The sequence below is a fragment of the Corvus kubaryi genome, unplaced genomic scaffold (assembly GCF_017639235.1).
Source record: "Corvus kubaryi isolate FWS band 111438036 unplaced genomic scaffold, C.kubaryi_AGA036_p1.0 split1-131, whole genome shotgun sequence".
NCBI lineage: Eukaryota > Metazoa > Chordata > Aves > Passeriformes > Corvidae > Corvus > Corvus kubaryi.
In genome coordinates, this window is record NW_024582073.1 from 17058206 (window position 1) to 17076940 (window position 18735).

Below are 18735 nucleotides of genomic sequence, written 5' to 3' on the forward strand. Positions count from 1 at the left end.
TGGCAGAGAGGGAGGAACATAGATCATTGCTGTGCAGCTGAACCTTAGACCTCTCTGTCACTAATTCTGCAGGAGCTCGAATGTGTTTCTGAGTGTCATGCTTATGACCATCTCACCATAATGAACACTGTCCTAAATGCAGCCATAGAATCAGAGAATCCTAGAATTATTTGGGTTGTAAGGGACCTTAAATACCATCTAGCTCCAACCCACTGCCATGGACAGGGAACCTTGCACTAGACCAGTTTGCTCAGAGCCCCGTTCAGCCTGACCTTGAACATTTCCAGGGATGGGAAGTCCACAGCCTCTCAGGGTAACCTATCCAGTATCTCGCCACCCTCATCATAAAAAATTTCTTCCTCATACTTAATCTAATCCTAACCTCTTTCAGTTTAAAGCCATTGCCCCTTGTCCTATCATTACATGCCTTGTACAAAGTCCCACTCTGGCTCTCTTGTAGTCCCCCTTTTGGTACTGAAAGGCTGCTGTAAAATCCCACTGGAGCCTTTTATTCTCCAGGCTGAATCTCCAGCCTCAGCCTGTATTCACAGAAGAGGTGCTCCTGCCTTCTGATCAACTTAGTGGCCCTCCTCTGGGTTGGTATTACTGGCTACTTAAATAGTTACTTATTCTGGGTTTTTAAAGTTCTTCAATACCTTTTTTGTGACACAGAGTAACAAAAGGTTCAAAAGGTAACTTTGAAATACTTTGTGGAATTGTTGTCATTATCATTATCAATTTCTGCTGAACACGATGATAGTGCAACATGTTAAGGGCGTTGCAGGATACATCCCTCAATAGCTGGTAAAAAATGTTTTAGAGAAGCTCATGATCTGATAAAGTTCTTACTGTTGTTCATGAGGAGGGAAGGACTTGGCTAAAGAAACACCTAAATTATGCAAGCACACCTTGTCACCCCCATAGCCGCACTTTTTTTTGTTCTGAGAATGAGAACTGGCACTTTTCCAAGGAGGTGTGTCAGAGGTAAGTGAACATGGCACTGAAGTATCCTATTGTGTTGTAACAGTCTTACTGGAGACCTGAAGGTGTGTCCCTGCCTTTATAAATACCGCACTGCTCTTCCAACAAGCTCCGGCTCTTTTGAAAAAGGGGAATTGCATCAGGAGCTGTGTTTGGGTGTCTCCGAGCCCTGTGCAAGGTATGTATCTTAGTTATCTTACTTTTGCACTGTTCCACTTGCAGCAGAAGGTTACTGTCAAATCTTTATTCATTTTCATGTTATTATTTTCTGTGTTTGCAACAGAAGTGTAAATACCATATGAGGTTCCCTAAAGAGGGGTTTATGGAGTGAGAATTTGTGTATAGGATAAGGCATGAAGCAAGTCAAGTAAGAACTAAGTAGGGCCTGCTCACACAAGCTGTTACCAGTGTCTTCTACATTCTAAACTTATTTAACTAAAGATATTTGCAGGTAACTGAATGTTGAAATAGATTCCTTATTAGCGTGGCTGCACATGAATTGCTGCTTTCGAACACAAGAACTTGGTTACAGAAATTACTATGATGGAAACATCTAAAAATATATCTAGGGATTTAATCATCATAATGCCAGATTTAAACCCCTCTTTGATTCTCAAAGCTGCTTTATAAAGACAAACACCTACAGAAATAAGCAGGGATCAGCAGATAATAATTTGCAGATGCAGGGATCAGCTTGATAATAATTTGCTAACTAGCTACATTTCAAAACTGAAGTTTCACATTTATCCCTGGATTTGGTGGCTTTAAACAGAGCCCAGTATACCTCAGGTTATCTTCGAAAGCAAAAGGGTAGTTCTGTTTGTTTAGCAGTCAAGGTGGAAAAGAATACATCAGTAGTTACTTTTTGATGTCTGGAACTTTTTTTCACAGCAAATTTGAAATACTGGCATAACCAGTGAATTACAATGATTTTCAGGATGCCTTCAAAACAGTTTTCCTCAACTTGAACCAAATGGTATCTTTTCTGTCTGGCATATTTTCAAAGAATAACCAGAGGTTGGAGTCAAAAATGCTTATGAGTCATTTTGCAAAATGGGAGATTGTGGGAACAACTGCTTTATTGTTGTAACTTAAGATATCCATCTGAAATTGACAAATCCCAGGTTCAAATTCCTTCTCTGACTACAGAAGAGATTTTAATTAAGGTACCTCAGTCACTGGGCAGCAGCGTGTCCTGGGAGTGATTTTTCTGTTCCCCATTGCACAGATAACTAAGTAACTGGAAGTTACTCCACACCTACTTACAAGGATAATTCATAATGGTATTTAAACCGGGTATTATTTACACAAAGGACAGATCATTTTGCTGATAACATTACTTTAATAGGTATCAAAGAGCAGTGCGATGCCATATCTGAAAATCTTCAACTGTCAAATGTAATCCAGCATTAAGTGAAAATGTTTTTATCTTTTTGTTTGTTTGTTTGTTTCGAAGGCAGATAACAAGCAGAACAGAGACCATGAGGATCAAAAGCTTTGGACTCCTTTGTGTGTTGATGCTGGTCTCCCAGCTGCTACTAGCCAACTGTGAAAGACAGAAGGAAAGAAAAAAGGGAAGACAAGGCATAGAACATGGTAGAAAAAACCAGAAAGAATCTAACCAAGGAAATGAAAAAGGGCAGAAGTCAAAAGGAGGAAAATCATCTCCTAAAGGCAAGTTTGAAACCAAAGAAAATGCTGAGTGCACCTGGTCAGTGACGGACACAAATGCTGTTACTGTGCACGTACAGTGCAAGCACGGTGACAGTGAGTTCTGGTGTGAATTCTCTGGTGAACCTTCTAGCTGTGCACAGTATGCAGCAAACCAGAAGTCCTACTGGAAACAAGTCTCCCGATCCCTAAAGAAGCAGAAGCAGATCTGTCAAGACCCCAAAAGTGTACTAAAATCTAAATTATGTAGGAAAGGCCCACAAAGTGCTCACCTCAGGTTGACTCACTCAAGCTTACTAACAGCAGTGGGTCCTGCCAAAGAGAACAAAATGCATCACACAAAAGAAGTTGCTCAGACTCCAGCAGATGCCTCTGTGACTGAAAATAAGCTAGAACACAGTCCTCAAGACTGTGTTGAAGATGTAGATTACATTGACCAGAAAAAGGTGGCTGAGGAATACTGTCCAGAAAGCTTGCTTTCCTTCTGCAACTTTTTTATTACAATGGTCCAAGACAAACGATGCTGAGGAGGTGTTTCCAAAGCTCTGAATCATGAAGGTCTGGTCTCATCTGAGTTACTGCAAACCATTCCAGATTTTATTCTTATGTTATTATTAGTGTATATAAGCAAGAAGGAATATATTTTTCTGATTTTGTATATACACAACAGACTACACTTAACATAGCTGAAGATGTTATAGATGTTATGTGCCCACAGATTGCTACCCAATGGATGTGTTACCAGTGGATGTTACATACTCTGTGCAGAAGTGTATCAGTAATCTCCTTGGCCCTCTTTGAGGTGTGCTAGCCAAAGTGATGAATTCAGTGCCATGCACTTATGCACTTCTTGGTTATGTACAATGCCTTTGACCTAAAAGTTATTAAGAAAAATAAACTTCAAAATACATTCAAAACTGCAAAATAATAAAAAAAATAAACTTCAAAATACATTAAAAGTGCTCCTACTCTATCTCTCTGTTTTTACTAGATTTCTCTGAAAGTGCTACACCTTTGTCAAAGAACGATCTTTCACAGTATCTAGGTGAAGTGCTGTTTATAAAGTAGCTTTAAAGATACTTCTGCAGATTTGCAGATTCAGGTTTTGATAGCGAGCTACATTGTGGTTAGATTTTCATCATCATAGTAATGAAGGGCAATAAGATTTTCTGATTTGTCAATAAGTGTGCAAATCTTCAGTTTTTTAATCTCACCAAAGGATGTCAGAACACTTTAAAAATATAAACTCCCTCTTTTCTCCTACAGTCTGAAGCACATTGTACTAATTTTCTGGTAGGTAAACAGAGATGCAAGGACAGAATGAGTTATACAAGTTGGTACATGAGCCCAAGCCTGGATCCCTTATTCAACAGCTAAAGAACTCATATTCAACACTGCCTGCATGGTATTTTGAAATTTTATATTCTTTTATCTTCCTGTATGGACGACACTAATATTTTTCTGTTCATTAAACTACATCTGTATTAAAAAATCCAAACAAACAAAAACCCACAACAAAAAACCCCAGCCAAAACTCCAAGAACAGAGATTTTAGAAAATGTAGAGTTAAATAATAACAATTGATCTTAGCTAATTTTTGAAACTTCAGCTGGAGGAAATGTAAAATACAACTTACACTTTTCTTGTGGATCTGAACACAGAAGTATGGTCTTCTGCTAGTGGTCCACTTGAAGAAACTTGAAACTTCATGAAAAACAATTTCCCTGATCATTTCTAGCAAATTAAACTAGCATTTCTGTCTCTTGAGAAAATACAGCCTGTTTCCTTCTGTAAATATGTCATTGCTAGAATATTTTTAAGAGGGGTAGTTATGAGTTGAATGTGGGATGCTGCTATTAGTCAGGCAAACTGTGTTTGAGAAGGATTCAAATGTATTTTACCAAGTACAAATGGCAAATAAAGAAGCAGGTTCTTCGTACTGAAGTTCCAGTCTCTGCATGCCCTCTGGAAACACTGGCTGTTACCAGGCCATGCAGGATAAATTTGGTTGGACTGGTGCCCACAGCAAAGTAAAATTCCAGTAAAAAGGGCCATCAACACTAATAGCTGTGAGGCTGGAAGACACAGCCATTGTGGTGCCAAGTAGGGTGGGAAAACAGCTACCATCTCTTTATTATTAAGGTAGATTTATAAATACAGAAAGGGCAGCTAAGTTGCAGCTGCTAGACACTTTGTGTGTTGTTCTACACCCCTTTCCATTAGGAGATAATTGAGATGAGAAAGTCAAAAATGCAGAGGAAGTATTAGGAGCTTTATTTGGTCCAAGCAATCATACACTGCAGTAGTTAGTTATTAATGTCTACTCTGGTATACAGACATATTTCTATTAGTTCCAGATTATAACCAGAGCACTGGGCTGGCCTGACTTAAGAAGTTTACTTGCTTCAGATATTTTGGAAAGTGTCCAATCCTATCTACCCTTAGCTGCTGTTACTCTTGGGAGCACTCTGGTGAGGACTTTGTTGCCTGAAGCACGATCACTCTGCTCTGAGTTGCCAGAAGGCACTGCTCTCCCGTGGCTGCCAGCCAGGCAGGCACATCGGGCCACTGACATATCCCAGAGCAAATTCCAGCCCGGGATTCCAGAGATGTGAGTTACATCTCAGAGTGCAGGACTGCAGCACCTGGACCCATGTGCTGGAGTTGCATGTTCCTCTCCACAGATGCACTGTATTTCTTCTGCCTCATCTTCTTGTTTCCATTCAGGGCTGGCTTTTATCTTCACGTGTGGCTCTTTGCTGGAGGAAGACATGCTCATTCTCAGCAGTTCACAGGTGCATTTCTCCTGCAATGCAAGCAGTTGTGCAAGGACTGTGGAGCATCAGGAGAAAAAGGGGGTCTCTGTGCAGCCTTTTTCCTCAGAAGGTGGCTTAATGTGAGAGTGAAGATGTCAAAACTGTCTCAGCCAAAGTAAGGAATTTTTTACTTCCATGGGTGTATAGTTTTGATTGTTCTTCAGAAGGGTGCATTTCAGAATAGCAGGGTCTGAGGCAAATATATCTAAAGTCTAACTTCATTACAGCCTTTTCTATAATTGCACTGATCACAACTCTATGGCTAAGAGGATCTAAGGTCTCATTGCACCTACCAAGCCTTGTGTTTCAGCCAACATCCACAATCACTTGACAGCAATCACGTATGAGTCTTTCTTTGGGGCATTTACAGAGTCACTGGAGTCGGTATAACTGGTGATTCTGGAGTCAAGCTACTTAACATCAATAAAACATTTCCTGGTGTTGTTCATCTGAGGACCTCTGCTCATCATGAAAAAGTTCACAGCTGAGCTCTATTCTCTGACTCTTTGTCCCAGTGGACCAGTTGTCATTGTGTCAGAACTTCATGTTCGAAGAAGTTGATGGTAGTGACTTTTCTAACACTGTTTCTAGCAGGGCAGGCAGGACCGCAGTGAAGGAAAGCAATGAACGGGTTTAAATTTTGATTGTGTGGTTCAAGTCCTCTGTCCTGCCATATTGAAAAGATAACAACCTCAGCCGTCTTAGTGTTAATGTGAGTTATGAAAAAATCAGTCCTATTTTACACACGGGGAAACAAGGTACGGGAAGGCTGGATGACCTTGACAATCATGGGAAGAAAATCAGTGGCTGGATCAGCAACCAGGCAGAGGTCTAGAGTTCCAGTGGTTCCCTTCTCCCACGCCTCATGATTAGACCATTCTGCACAAGAACTGCATGGATTTGCTCTTGAAGATATCCAGCTAACTTCTAGATACTTTAAAATTATTAGGAGTATCTGTGTGAAAAATTAGCTTACTTATTAGCAATATAGTTTGTTTTCCAGACAACCCTGGGTATTATAATTTGAATGTTTGCTTGGGAAGAAAGATAGGATTTTGAAGATAGTAAATTCATTTTAGCTTCAGACATGAAACTTCAGGGAATTTCTCTTCTCCTGCAATATGGAATACTTATACATTTCGTAAATGCTTTAGATGATGCATGATCTTTTTAGATAGATCCAACCCCCGCGTACTCCCACAAATTCTTAAACTCTCCTCAAACTTAGGAGAGTCAAAAATTAGTTTATTTTAAAAAGAGAACAGGCAAATTTGAAATTAGAGAGTTTTTCAACAGTTGTCTCCTAACATATGATGGTTTTATCTGGACAAAGTTACATGTTTCTTTGTATTCACTAGGAAATAGGAAGATAATGTTAATGCCTAGGAAATAGCTTTGGCAGTACAGCACTACCTAAGAACCTGTAGAATGTCAGCTCCTTCAAAGTTTTATTCATTACTATTTACTGCAGTATATTTTATGCCCACTTTCATACACAATTTCATTTGAATGAGTTTCCGCTCCTTTTGTAACCTCCTTCATTCATTTACCACTTTGGCAACGGGACAGATTACATATCTAATCTCATGTATTGCTGGACTGCTTGAAGGAGAATAGAACTGAGTAACTCAACCTTCCTGCTTCCAGTAGTTCCCCACCCTCCTCTTCCCCTGAGGGGGCCAATAGGTATCTACCACCTGATATCACCTCACCTGGATTTGACCAACCATAGTATAGACTGTGTTCAGACAAGACATATTTTGCACAGCCGTGCTCACTCTGTGTGGACAGAGCTGAACCTAGATAATGAATTCCACTCCCTTTTTCACTTTTCCCTTATTTTTTTCTGATGCTGCCCCGAGCAATGCAGCTCAACACTTGTTGGTTGCTGCTGCACCTCACTCATACCTTTGCCAGGTTTGCATTCCAATTCAATATATTACATAGTTTGTTCCTCCAGGTTATTCCAAGAGTGATACCACACCAGGAATTGTTCAAAAGGAAAAATCCAGCTTCAAGGATGGGAAATTCAGCAAGTTCCAGCCTGCAGGGATTCCTTGCAATCTTGTCACTTGGATGGTGCTCCTGATGAGAGCATGCATGTCCTCTGCCTGTTATCACCATAAATGCTGCAAATCCTAGGGCATTTCTGTGTTCTAGCATCCTGAAACTTCTTTCTGCTCCCTCCGTGACCAAGCAGGGGAACTCTGAACCTTGGCTGCAGTCATGACCTCCCTTCAAAGAGCCAGAGAGGAGAAGGCAGAGTGCAAGCCTCCTAGTAAGGTGAGGATTATCAGACACTGAACACCTGGAGGGCTTGGAGGGATATCTCTGTGTCTCTCCCGCTCCTTCCATTGCTATTACTACAGTGAGACAATACATGGTGACAGATAAAGAGAGGGAACTGGCCATATCATAAAGCTTTTTATGTGTTTGCAGAGCTTTGTAGTGATGCCATGAAGATTTTTTGCCTTTTCTTTTATACCCCTGTTATACCTTTTTACAACTTCTGTATTCTCAGCGCTTTTTGCCTACATTCTTGGACTTGTTTGTCAAGCTTGGAGTCTAAACATTCTAGAAGCTTCGTAGCTAGGGATCAGTGTGCCCCAGACCCCAAGGCCCTCTCCAGAACACATTTTGTAAACTAAGATAGAACCATCCAGGGGAAGGTTCCTTGGGCAGGGGGGCTCACTTGAGCCTCTCATTGGGGAATTTTTGATAGATATGCTAATTAGTAAAACCTATAATGTTATACCCGATCTTTCGGGGTGGGCTTTTTTTTTGGTGGGGCGGATTTCGGTGCATTTGACCTGGACGTGTGCACCTAAGGATCCTTAAAATAAATACCAAGGTAAAACCCCTTTTCCCATTCTAACCATGTATGACTCTTGATTTTAAGACCAGGAAAAGGCATCAGCAGCAGGAAAGGATGCATTAGGGCCCAGCTTATCTCTTTAACACAGATTGATACGTTAGGGATTTCTTCAGAAAGATGCTGCTATCCATGTAAATTATGTATTTTATTTAGCTACAAGAACCTCTTCCAAACTTGCTTCCAAACCTCACTGGAAATATCTGGTTTTTAAAGAAGTGATAGTGAGTAGGTGGAAGAACAGTGAAAAGTTCCCATCAAGCCAATGTTACTTGTCTGCCTTGGCCACAGATCATACCAGGCCCCACATGGAAATGATAAACTTAATTAACCTGAAGCTCCCAGTGGAACATGCAAGTCTCACACTGATCTCCAGGCAACAACCACACACATCAAAGGGACTTTGTTATATAATGAGAGCCTGTGACATGTTCAAAGCCGTCCACCAGTGTGCGCATTTAAGTACTCTGTGGTTTTTTGTGTATGCCAAGGAAGAGAGTTGTTCCAGCCAGCCAGAACGTTTGATGCTAAAATTAATCTTAAAATGCAGGAATTACAATATTATCTGTAACAGGAATGCATTCTATACATCCATAATATGTGCACTAATTATACGTAATAAGTGTGCTCAGATAATAGAATATTATTTAAATAATACGAGTTACCTTTACATCTTTTGCCTGAAGGTGCTGTGGTTTCTAGAGTCACTCTAGAGGTGGTGTGGTTCCCTGAAAAATCTTGCACTGCTTTTGGGCTACTCCACAGCAGCTGAATCCCCATAGATGTCGGTGCCATGGCAGCTCAGTTCCCAGTGCTTTTACAAAGCCTGCAGTCCTCAGTGTCCGACAGGGAGGCCTCCAGGTGAGCATTAAACTCAGAGACGCTCTATTCCTCACTCACATGGGCAGATGACACAGAAGCAAGATAAAGAGGCAAGTTTGGAGACAGAGAACAGTTGGAACACCAGGGATGCTGGGTTATGTGCAATTCCAAAGGAAATACTGTCTCAAAAAAACCCATCACATGAAGTACTATGGGCTGCACTTGCTGCTGCAGATGGGGTGTTGGGGTGCACAACCCCTCATCTGGGTTAGTGAACAGGTTGGTTGCTGTACAGGGTCTCTAGAGCTCCCAGGCCACTATCACTACAAGTGAGGACATCAGCTGATGATGTCCTGGCCAATGTCCAGAGAGGTAATTACATTGTGCTGCACAAGCTCTTCTCAGAATTTCAATCAGATGCAGCTGTCTTCACTGTCTTAAACTGCTTTGTGCTCTGACTGTTAATACTCTGGTGTGGGTGATCTCACATAGGCAAGGGACTGGGAAAATATTTATTGAAGTCCCCCAAGTCTGAAGGAGGACCAGTTATGAAGGCAATTTCCGAGTGATATTTAGAGAGAAGATGTTAAAAAAAATAGGTTAAAAGTTGTATTTTAAAAACAAAAGCAGAAAAGTTGTTTTCAGAGAGGCAGATTTCATATTAACAATTAGAAACATAATCTTGGTATCCAGTGGTTTTATCTTGAACGTCCTTGTGCTGGCTGTTTCTTTTATACTACAATCCACAGAAGCCTATGTAAATGGGAGTGTCTTTGCCCTCCCAGAGTGAGTAAGGCTTAAAAACATAAATTAAGTCCACGCCAGCAGTTCAAAAGCTAAATTCCAAACACAAAGAGCCCCCTATTTATTATTACCTTAAGAATTGCTTTCTAACCTAATTTTATAAGGGTGATCCACAACAGTTGAGTGCTTTAAACTGTGAGGGAACAGATACCAGGCAGTCAAATGCGAGCAGTATTAGTAGAAATTACATTTGTAAAGTTGACTTTTTCAAACTAAAAGGAGCGAAAATGTACCTGCAACAGAAATGTTAAGAAACGATCGATCACATGAGATTCTGTAGGAGTGATGCTTAGTCGTGAATAAAAGTATAATTCACAGAAAATTGAGACTGGTAATGTAGGAACTTGTGATCATACCTGCATGGCTCATCTGAATTTGCCCCGCACTTGCTCCTGTAGACAGCTCTGGCAAGAGTACAGCTGACATTTCCATTAGCTTATTGGCTTCAGCCTTTAGAAGCATAGAAAGATATTTAGAGATCAAAGCTCTCTTACTTTCCTCATAGCACCACTCTACATATCATCCTTCCTATCTCTTGAATGCTGAATTTGACTTCTCTTTGCATTCGTATTCCTTGAGTGGCCTTGTGTTTTCCTGCTGAGCTCCACCCATTTACAAGAGTACTGTTTTCAACGACATATATCTATTCAATGCTAGTGAAGCTGCCCTGGACTTGCCTAAGTACAGTTCAAAAGTAACTTTGGCTATCATTAGGATTAATTTTATCCTTTGAAACAGCTACTGTAATTTACTATTGATGAGTAAGTCAGAGGTGGCCAAATAATTAGGTGCTTGCTAACAGAATTAATTGAAGGACTGAAAACAGGATCAAAGGAGAAAGTAGCAGAGGCACAATCAATGCCTATCTCTCAACAGCTCTCTTTCCACACTCTCATATCTCATGTATTTTAGGCTATGTCTTTTAGGTTTCTTCATGAATACAAGACACAGCTGCTGCAGGATTTCAGCACACACTCCAGTCAGCATGACCCCACTGGTACCTAGAGATAATGTACCTGACCTGATGGATAGGGAACAGTTGTCTGCTTAAAAAGATCCAAACATATTCATTCTGGCTGGCGTTGTGACTGGGTCATCCAGTTATCATGGAGTGTTATTCCTCCTCTTAGGCTGATGGATCCTGATTTTTGCTGATGATGGGACATTCTTAAGGGTGTTAATGATGAGTTCAACTGATCATTGGTAGTGAGCAGTAGTCTAACCCAGCAGCTGCTGTCACAGTATCCCTCCTAATTTATATACAGAAGGAAACAAACTTCACTGTTTGCAGCAACACTTAAAATGTTTGCATTCTTTAGGCATGTTCTCACTAGTTTAAATGTTCTTGTTACTGCAACCAACTATGATGACTTACTTCTCATCATAGTCACCTCCGCTTTCATCCACCAATTGCAGGCGTGCAAGAGATGACAGGATATCTGATGTTTGTAAGAAACATCTTTGAGACTAGACAACTTCATGGTCCTATTTGCTCTCCTTTATTCGGGGTGATGGTGTTTCCAAATGCCTCTGGTCCTCAGAAGTCAATCAATGTGCTCTAAAACTTGGCCTCTGAAATCTTAATGCCATAAGAAAAGATATTTGCATGGAATCTGGGAGTTTCTGGGTTCGATCCATCAGTTGACGAGATGAAGGGAACTGAATTATGCTTCAGAGCTCTGATGGAGGATGTTTAGTGCTCTTTCTACTGTGTTCCATTTAGTCATATGGTACTAAATCACCAAACAGACGTACTGCTGGTGCACAGGAAACAACAAATAACAGGCACAATCTGGGCAGCGCATCGCAGTGCAGACCATTCAGGAGCCTCAGGGACTCCAGACAGGAGTTATAAAAGAAATTTCTTTTGAAAATCATTGTAGGAAAATAATTACCAATGCTCTTTTCTTCCCAGTGGATTTATTGCAGATTGGATATGCATCTGTCTGGCAACAAGTAGGACATAGGAGAAATGCTTTCTTTGCCCTTTCCAGAATCCAGCTTGCTTCACTGAGATTTAAGGAGATGTCTCACTAGGAGGCTAATAGGCAGTGAAGTCTGTCTGATGAAGATATCATTACTGGTGAGCTGCTAGGTAAATTTCAATTTGGAAAAAGAGTTCAAAAATACCTTTTCTCAACCACGGGGAAATTCATGTGCCTCTTTTGTGGTCAGCATCTCAGAATTCATGACCAAAGGATGCAACAAATGAAACAAGCCAGCAATCCCAGCCACCACTGTGTGCAGATTTTTGAAACACACAGGCAAAACCTACAATTTTTGGCACAATTTGAAAAGTTTCATGTCTTCTACATCCACATTTAAATCACTGAAATCTGTATCTTGCAAGAAATAACTTCCTTGGCTTCACTGTTACTTTAGATTTCTAGACTACACTGATAGCTCTGCAGTATTCATCCTGCCTTGGAGGCAAAGCACCACATCCCAAGAAGATCCCAGAGATGGAGGTTAATCTCTTTCATACATTTTACAGCTGAACTTTGCTTGTGCTTCCACTGCAGGGAAGACATGAATTCAAGTTAAATGCTGTTGGAATACACCACAGTTATCACAAAGCTGTACCTATAAAATATTAGTTTTCACCCAAATTTTTGGAAAAATCAACGAGCAGTAATAACATAACAATAGAATCAAGTAATGGCACCTGGTGCTAGACGTTTTGTTCAATGGCCCTCATATGAAGAGGTGGATCAAACATGGAATTAAATATTCAAACAGTCACGCCTAAGACTTCAGTTCAGTCAAAAGCCTGCAGTTATTCACTACTCTTTCATTCTATATCATCTGTTAATGAAGAAAGATGAAGTGCCTCAGGACGCGAGGGACGTGTTTGACTGCATGTAACCAAATATTTGCTGTGCTTGGTTACAAGCAGCAGTACAGAGTATCCTAATGGAACAAGGTGTTGGTGTTTTGGATCAGCAGCAGCAAGACCTGGGACAGGAATAAGGTGGGAAATAATGAGCAGCAGCAGAGCAACAGCCATGGTCATGCCGAGCAGCATTGCCGAAGGCAACGGGCAGGTTGCACAGGCTCAGCTCACCAGCAACCCTGCACAGGCACTCTCATCCTATCTGAGGATGTTCAATATCTTGATGCTAGTAACAGCAGAAACCTGTTACAATAAAAACTATGGAGATAGGGGGAAAGAGAAATGTGTTGGACCATGATTTTCCTTTGAGGAAATAAACTGTAAGACCAATGTGCATGGCCTTGCCTGAACTTCACCTATTTTTCATACAAGAAATGTAGTTCTGGATTTCTCTGAGGACTTCAGCATTCACCCAGGATTCTGGGCACCTCGTAGTTTAAACATAGCTGAGAGAAAACCACACATGCATAGTATATTAACATATTTTGGACAGGCTTGTGTCATTTCACATGCTGCCTGCAGCCACAGTAAAGGATGTTACCTTTCTTAGAGGAAACAGAGAGAGCAGAGAAAAACTTGCAGCAGCTCTAGGAGTGTGTGACACCAATGCTAATCTTATCTGTGCTTCTTGCAGTTTAGACAGGTGCCTTTGATGTGTGCCATTGTCCAAGGTCCTATAGGTCACAGATTAGGTTTCTGTTACTGCTGTGTTATATTAATTGAAAGACTTACCCAAAATAACCCTATGGCTTGCAAGGAGCATACTTTTCACAGAAGCTGCTGATTGCAGAAAATTTAAAAAATTAAAACTGAAGCAGTCAGGTAAAAATCTAATATTAATCAGCTTTTTTTTTTTGCTCAGTACTACAGCCAGGAAAACAGCCTTTACCTGAGGCTATCTTGTGAATTTTGCAGGCAGGAACATCCCATGAAAAAATGTTTCTGTAGGGAACAGTTTGTTCTGTTTTAGTTGGTAACAAGTGCTGTGATTTTGTTGAGACCTGTATTAAGATACTATAGACATGACAGGGAAATATAGAATTACAAAATTAAAAGTTCTTTATTATGCTAGTCCATCATCATAATTAGTAATGCGTGTCGATTGCCAATAAATATGTATTATTTCATTCAAGCAATGAATTTTTATTTAAATTTGCTGCGTTTGCTGAGCATCAAAAAAATGTGGGTGTTTGGAGGGCTTTGCTGACTGTTAAGTGTGAAAGTGGTCAGAGAAGCTGGCTAATCCCCCTCTCCTCTGGCTGCACTTCAGCTGCAGGGTGCATGGTGAAACCTCTCAGTGATTACATCATTTTTACCAAGCACTGACTTTTCTATGGCAATCAAAAATCCTGGCAATCACACAGGGAATAAAAATTCATCACTGCCAATGATGCACCATATTTCTTCACTCCTCCTACAGCTCTTATTTCTGGGAAATGCTGGCTCTCTAGTGACAGGGCTCCTATCCAGCTGCTGGGGGCTCTTTTCCCTGCAGTTGTTGTTTCCTCTTCCTCAGGTATGAGCTGCTTGAGCAGGCCCAGGGAATGGCTGATGCTCTCCTTCTCTGTAGTCTTCCAGTGTCAGCACTGCTCTTTGCCATGGTATTCATCAGGAATTCTGGCATGCCATGGATTGGGCCACTGTAGGACAGTCAGGACATTAAAGGTTCTGCTCTATCCATGTGTGTGGGGCTGGGCTGTTTCCTGGTTGGACTCGGAACTGGGGACAAAGCAGCACAAAAGGCTGGGTTCTGTCTCAGTAATGATTAACTGGAATATCCCTGTCAGTACTACCTGGAGCTTTAACTGAATTCAGGTAATAACAACATTCTTATCTCTGATAGGGATGTTTTGCAACAGACTCTGCCTGGAGTTCATTGACCCCCAGGTGCCTGTCAGCTCACAGGACAGCCCAGGCATTAGTATTCAGTACAACCCACCCGCTGCTGAAAATAATACATGGAGTGATAGATGAATAATTTCCTATTCATTTCTAATTTACTACATCAAGTTTTATCATGTCAAGTCATGACCACAGTAACCTTTCCTGAGCTAATTGAAGATTATGTCAGTGAAAAGAGTGAAAGGCAATTTGAGAGAGGCAGACTGGTATGTTTCTAGTGTGGGACTGTATAATTTTTGGCATTGCAATTAAAAAGCAATTACTTTTAAACTGGCACGATTTGTCATGCTGTACTTCCTGAGATCAAAATCAGTCATCTCCCAATAAATTATCTCTGCTCCTTTGAGACAATATTGTGAGATGTGAACACAAACAGTCCAAACCAAAAGGACATCAAATATTAAGTGATTTTGCTCCTTTTCTTTGAAATGTAGGTCATCTCTTTTTGGCTTCAGTGTTCAGTTATATCTCACAGTCCATGTGCTGTGCCTTCCATTTAGCTTAGTTATGGACATCTCTGTTTTACTGGAGGACTGAATAAAATGGCATAAACAGGAAAAATTTGTAGAATTATGGCCAAATTGAACGCTTGTGGAACAGAACACACTTGTGGCACTTGAGCAGAGTTGGGAAGTTAAAGGTGACTGCAGAGCATCATCAGGTCTACAGCTATATTTCCATGATTTTCTGTGCTTCAACTTAGTATTCAGATCAGGAAATAACTCAGACATTGGTAAAGAGTCTTTAATTTCCCAGGATTACTGTTTTTCTCCGGGTAAATAGAGATAGAGAAATGTTGATGCTGGTGAGATCTTTTAGGCCTTAAGGAAGGCTGATAAGTAAAGCTTGATACATATAATTTGTACTTGAATGTATATTACTGTGTAGAATTCTTTTCCTCAAGGAGGTTGGAGTGACAAAAGGTCTGGATTAGAAAAAAAAATCAACTTGTTATAGTTGTGTTAAACTAGAATGTTTGGGCTAATAATTAAAGGGAAAGGTTATTTGGTTATCGATTAATCATGGTCCAATGATAAGAAAGTATTCTGGTGTAAATTTGAAAAAAAACTTGACTACTATAATTTGTTAATTGATGCCAAGGTGTTACATTATGAAAAATAATGTGTGAAATAGATCAAATGAAAGACATACTGGAAAGAGAGGTTCCTTGAAACATCCCTTCAGCCAAGTATTTTGACTTCAATGCCCACCCACTTCTGCTGGTTATTACAACAACTGGGTTGGTTTTATATAGCAGAGAATCGGCCTCTCAACTTTGCCCCAGCAAACTTGGGAATACTTCTGCAATCGTTTTATTGCAACTCATTAGTGATAAACACAGGAAAAGTAAGGACTGAATTTCAGTCTAGCTGGGTCAGTCAACAGGCCACAGGGAATACAAGATGAATCTTTGCACTAAAAGGATAATAAAGAATTGGAGAGGGTGAAGTAAAAAGATACAGATTCTAGCAAATGTATCATCCTGAAATGTTTACAAAGGTTGATCTCTCTAGTTCACCAGGAAAAGAGAATGAATAGTGCCTGGATTAAGAACTCCTATCAGGAGCTGCCCTTCCGCACAGAAGAAATTGTCTTTAGCACAGGATACAAGAGGAAGTTGTTAACACCTAAGTATAATCATAGAATGAATCATAGAATGGCCTGAATTGGAAGGGACCTTAATGACCATCTAATTCCAACTCCCATGCCGTGGGCAGGGACACCTTTCACTAGGCCAGATTGCTCAGAGCTCTATCCATCCAGGCCAATATAGGCAAACTGTAAATTAATGTCCCATAATGGTGGTAGGTAATTACTGGAACAGCCTGTAATGAAAAGTGAGTGCTTCACTGCCTCATGTTATCAGAGAGCACAAGACCAACGCTGCTCTGCAAAGGTTGGGTTAGTCTCAAGCACAATTTGAGGACACAATAGAGGCATAAGAACAGTTTAGACACTATGATAACCCATATGATCTTAAAATTGTAAAATACCACCTTATCTTGCCACTCATTCAGGCAGGAAATATCAAATCTGAAGATTGTTTGCCCAGTGTCCCACAGCAAGTCCCTAGTAGCCATAGAAATTCATCCCTGTCTACACAGTACATTCAATACAGCTAGAGCTCAAACAAAAAATGTAGTTGATTAATGAAAAAAGGATTTTAAAATCCCAGGACCTGCTTAAACGTATCAAGCCATGTATAATTATTTTTCTTCTTCACATGAAGCAGCCCCACATATCACCTATCAACAGCGTCTGATAATACTCATGAAAGTTAGGAACATCTGATAAAAATTTTTGGAAACTCTAACTGTCTTCCTATTTCCTGTTTCTAGTAGCATTTTTAGCATAAGGAATGAGTTATCTGTATTTGTTTACTTCTTTTATCCTTTCTTCTTAGTCTTACTTTTTCCCTACTGTAAACCAAGCACATAACCACAAACTGATGTTGTTGAAAATCTGACCTAGGGAAGCAAAGCTGGCTCCTTCTGGTCACCTAACACTGGATGTAGCCTCTTATAGCACAAAGTTATGGCTCTGTGTAAGGCCTCATCATCAAGAAGTTCATCATCCATCCCTACGTGGCTCCAAATGACTGTTTGGTGAGTTACACACCCCCTCTGTGTCTGACCCACAGAGACCAGAATTTTGCTGATGTTTTCAGACGAGAGGCCTTTTGTTCATTCCCTGAAGGTTCAGAACTCAGCTGCAGAGGTCCCAGGTCTAATTGCAATGGAGAGCTGTTGATTTGATTAGTATTCCAAGAAGAGTACAAATGGAAAAATGTTTTTCCCCAGTTTTCCCAGTCCTCTACAAAACATTACTGTCACACTCTTGCATTGACTAATTTCTAAATTCATTGAGAAAACCCCACCTCCTCATATTTAAGCTACCCTTTAAGCTATTTAAGGTGTAAATATAATTTACACCTGTTGCATTTTCACTCCATTAGGCAATAGGAAAGAAATTGTAAGATTTTTCCCATGGCAGTTCCATCAGGCAATTTTGGCTGTGCTTCTGTAACTAAATTGGAAAAAAAAGGCCAAAAAATCTAAGCAAGTAGGGCATGTGCAGAAAAAGAAAAATCTAAATCAAGCAAATGTGATCTCAGTCTTGGATATTCAGCAGTCAACAGAAAACAAGATATGAAATAGAGTCAGCAGATTGATAACAATTTATTTTTCTCTAGCAGAAAGCAGCTTTTCTAATTGACTGCATTTGATATGCTCAGAAGACTACATTATCACACAGTCAGTTCCTAAAATGGTCAGCAAATTTTAGAACCGTGGCTTTAGAAACTCAGAAAATGGATTGTGAAATTATGAAATTTAAATATTTTCCAAAAACCTTTTATCTGCTGCATGTGAGAGGATGCTTAGATGTCCTTTCCTGCTTTACAATATTTCTCACAGGGAAATATATTTGAGATTAATTTTATGCAACTTTAACCACCTGGAAGCTAATTTTATAAATTTGAGTTGATAATCTGGGCAACTTTCATAGGGAGTGGAGAGAGATAAGGATCTTGTGTTGGAGGGCACATCATCCCTACTGTGCTGCCCTCACTGCTGCAGAGCAGGATAAGTGCTTTCAGGAGGTGTCTGGTTTGTTCTTTCGCTTATAGAGAAAGTCTGTACTTTCAGGTGACTAACCTTAAATGATAGCAATCCTATATAAAGTATTTAGCATGGATTTTAACTCTCTCTGCTCTGCTCTCCCTCCATGCACACCCAAATCCCAGCAACAAAGTGAATCAGGGCCAAAGTAGCTGTGTTGCTGTGAAATATGCTGGTGTGCAGCTCATGCTGCTCTGTGTGTTTCTTGGGTCTTCTGAATTGGACAATCACTGCCACACAAGAGAGGAGGACCAGCAAGCAGGCAGCTGCCCTCTCCTGCTCCATAGTGCAGTGCTGAAAATAAACATGCTCTTCAAATTAAAAAACTGGGTTTTTTTCTGTTAGATATAAGAC

The 18735-nt window shown here is 40.3% G+C and overlaps 1 protein-coding gene and 1 long non-coding RNA gene across 3 annotated transcripts; one reads left to right on the forward strand and one right to left on the reverse strand.

Moving 5' to 3' along the window:
- Positions 1 to 145: 145 nt before the first annotated feature.
- On the reverse strand, positions 146 to 17165 carry LOC121676656. Its single transcript, XR_006020521.1, has 2 exons — positions 16440 to 17165; positions 146 to 186 (listed from the first exon to the last, which is right to left on the reverse strand). It is a non-coding gene; the product is annotated as an uncharacterized LOC121676656 (long non-coding RNA).
- Positions 1053 to 3956, forward strand: FGFBP1 (fibroblast growth factor binding protein 1). 2 transcript variants are annotated; one of them, XM_042053451.1, is made up of 2 exons: positions 1053 to 1159; positions 2438 to 3956. In XM_042053451.1, the coding sequence occupies exon 2, from the start codon at positions 2463 to 2465 to the stop codon at positions 3177 to 3179; it is 717 nt and encodes a 238-aa protein (XP_041909385.1). In that variant the 5' UTR covers positions 1053 to 1159; positions 2438 to 2462; the 3' UTR covers positions 3180 to 3956. The 2 variants fall into 2 exon arrangements, with proteins under 2 accessions (XP_041909385.1, XP_041909383.1); XM_042053449.1 differs by having other exon boundaries at positions 1066 to 1159; positions 2442 to 3956.
- Positions 17166 to 18735: the final 1570 nt, after the last annotated feature.

Excerpts from the sequence above, each read along its gene's own strand:
- FGFBP1 (XM_042053451.1), top strand. The coding sequence starts at position 2,463 with ATGAGGATCAAAAGCTTTGGACTCCTTTGTGTGTTGATGCTGGTCTCC.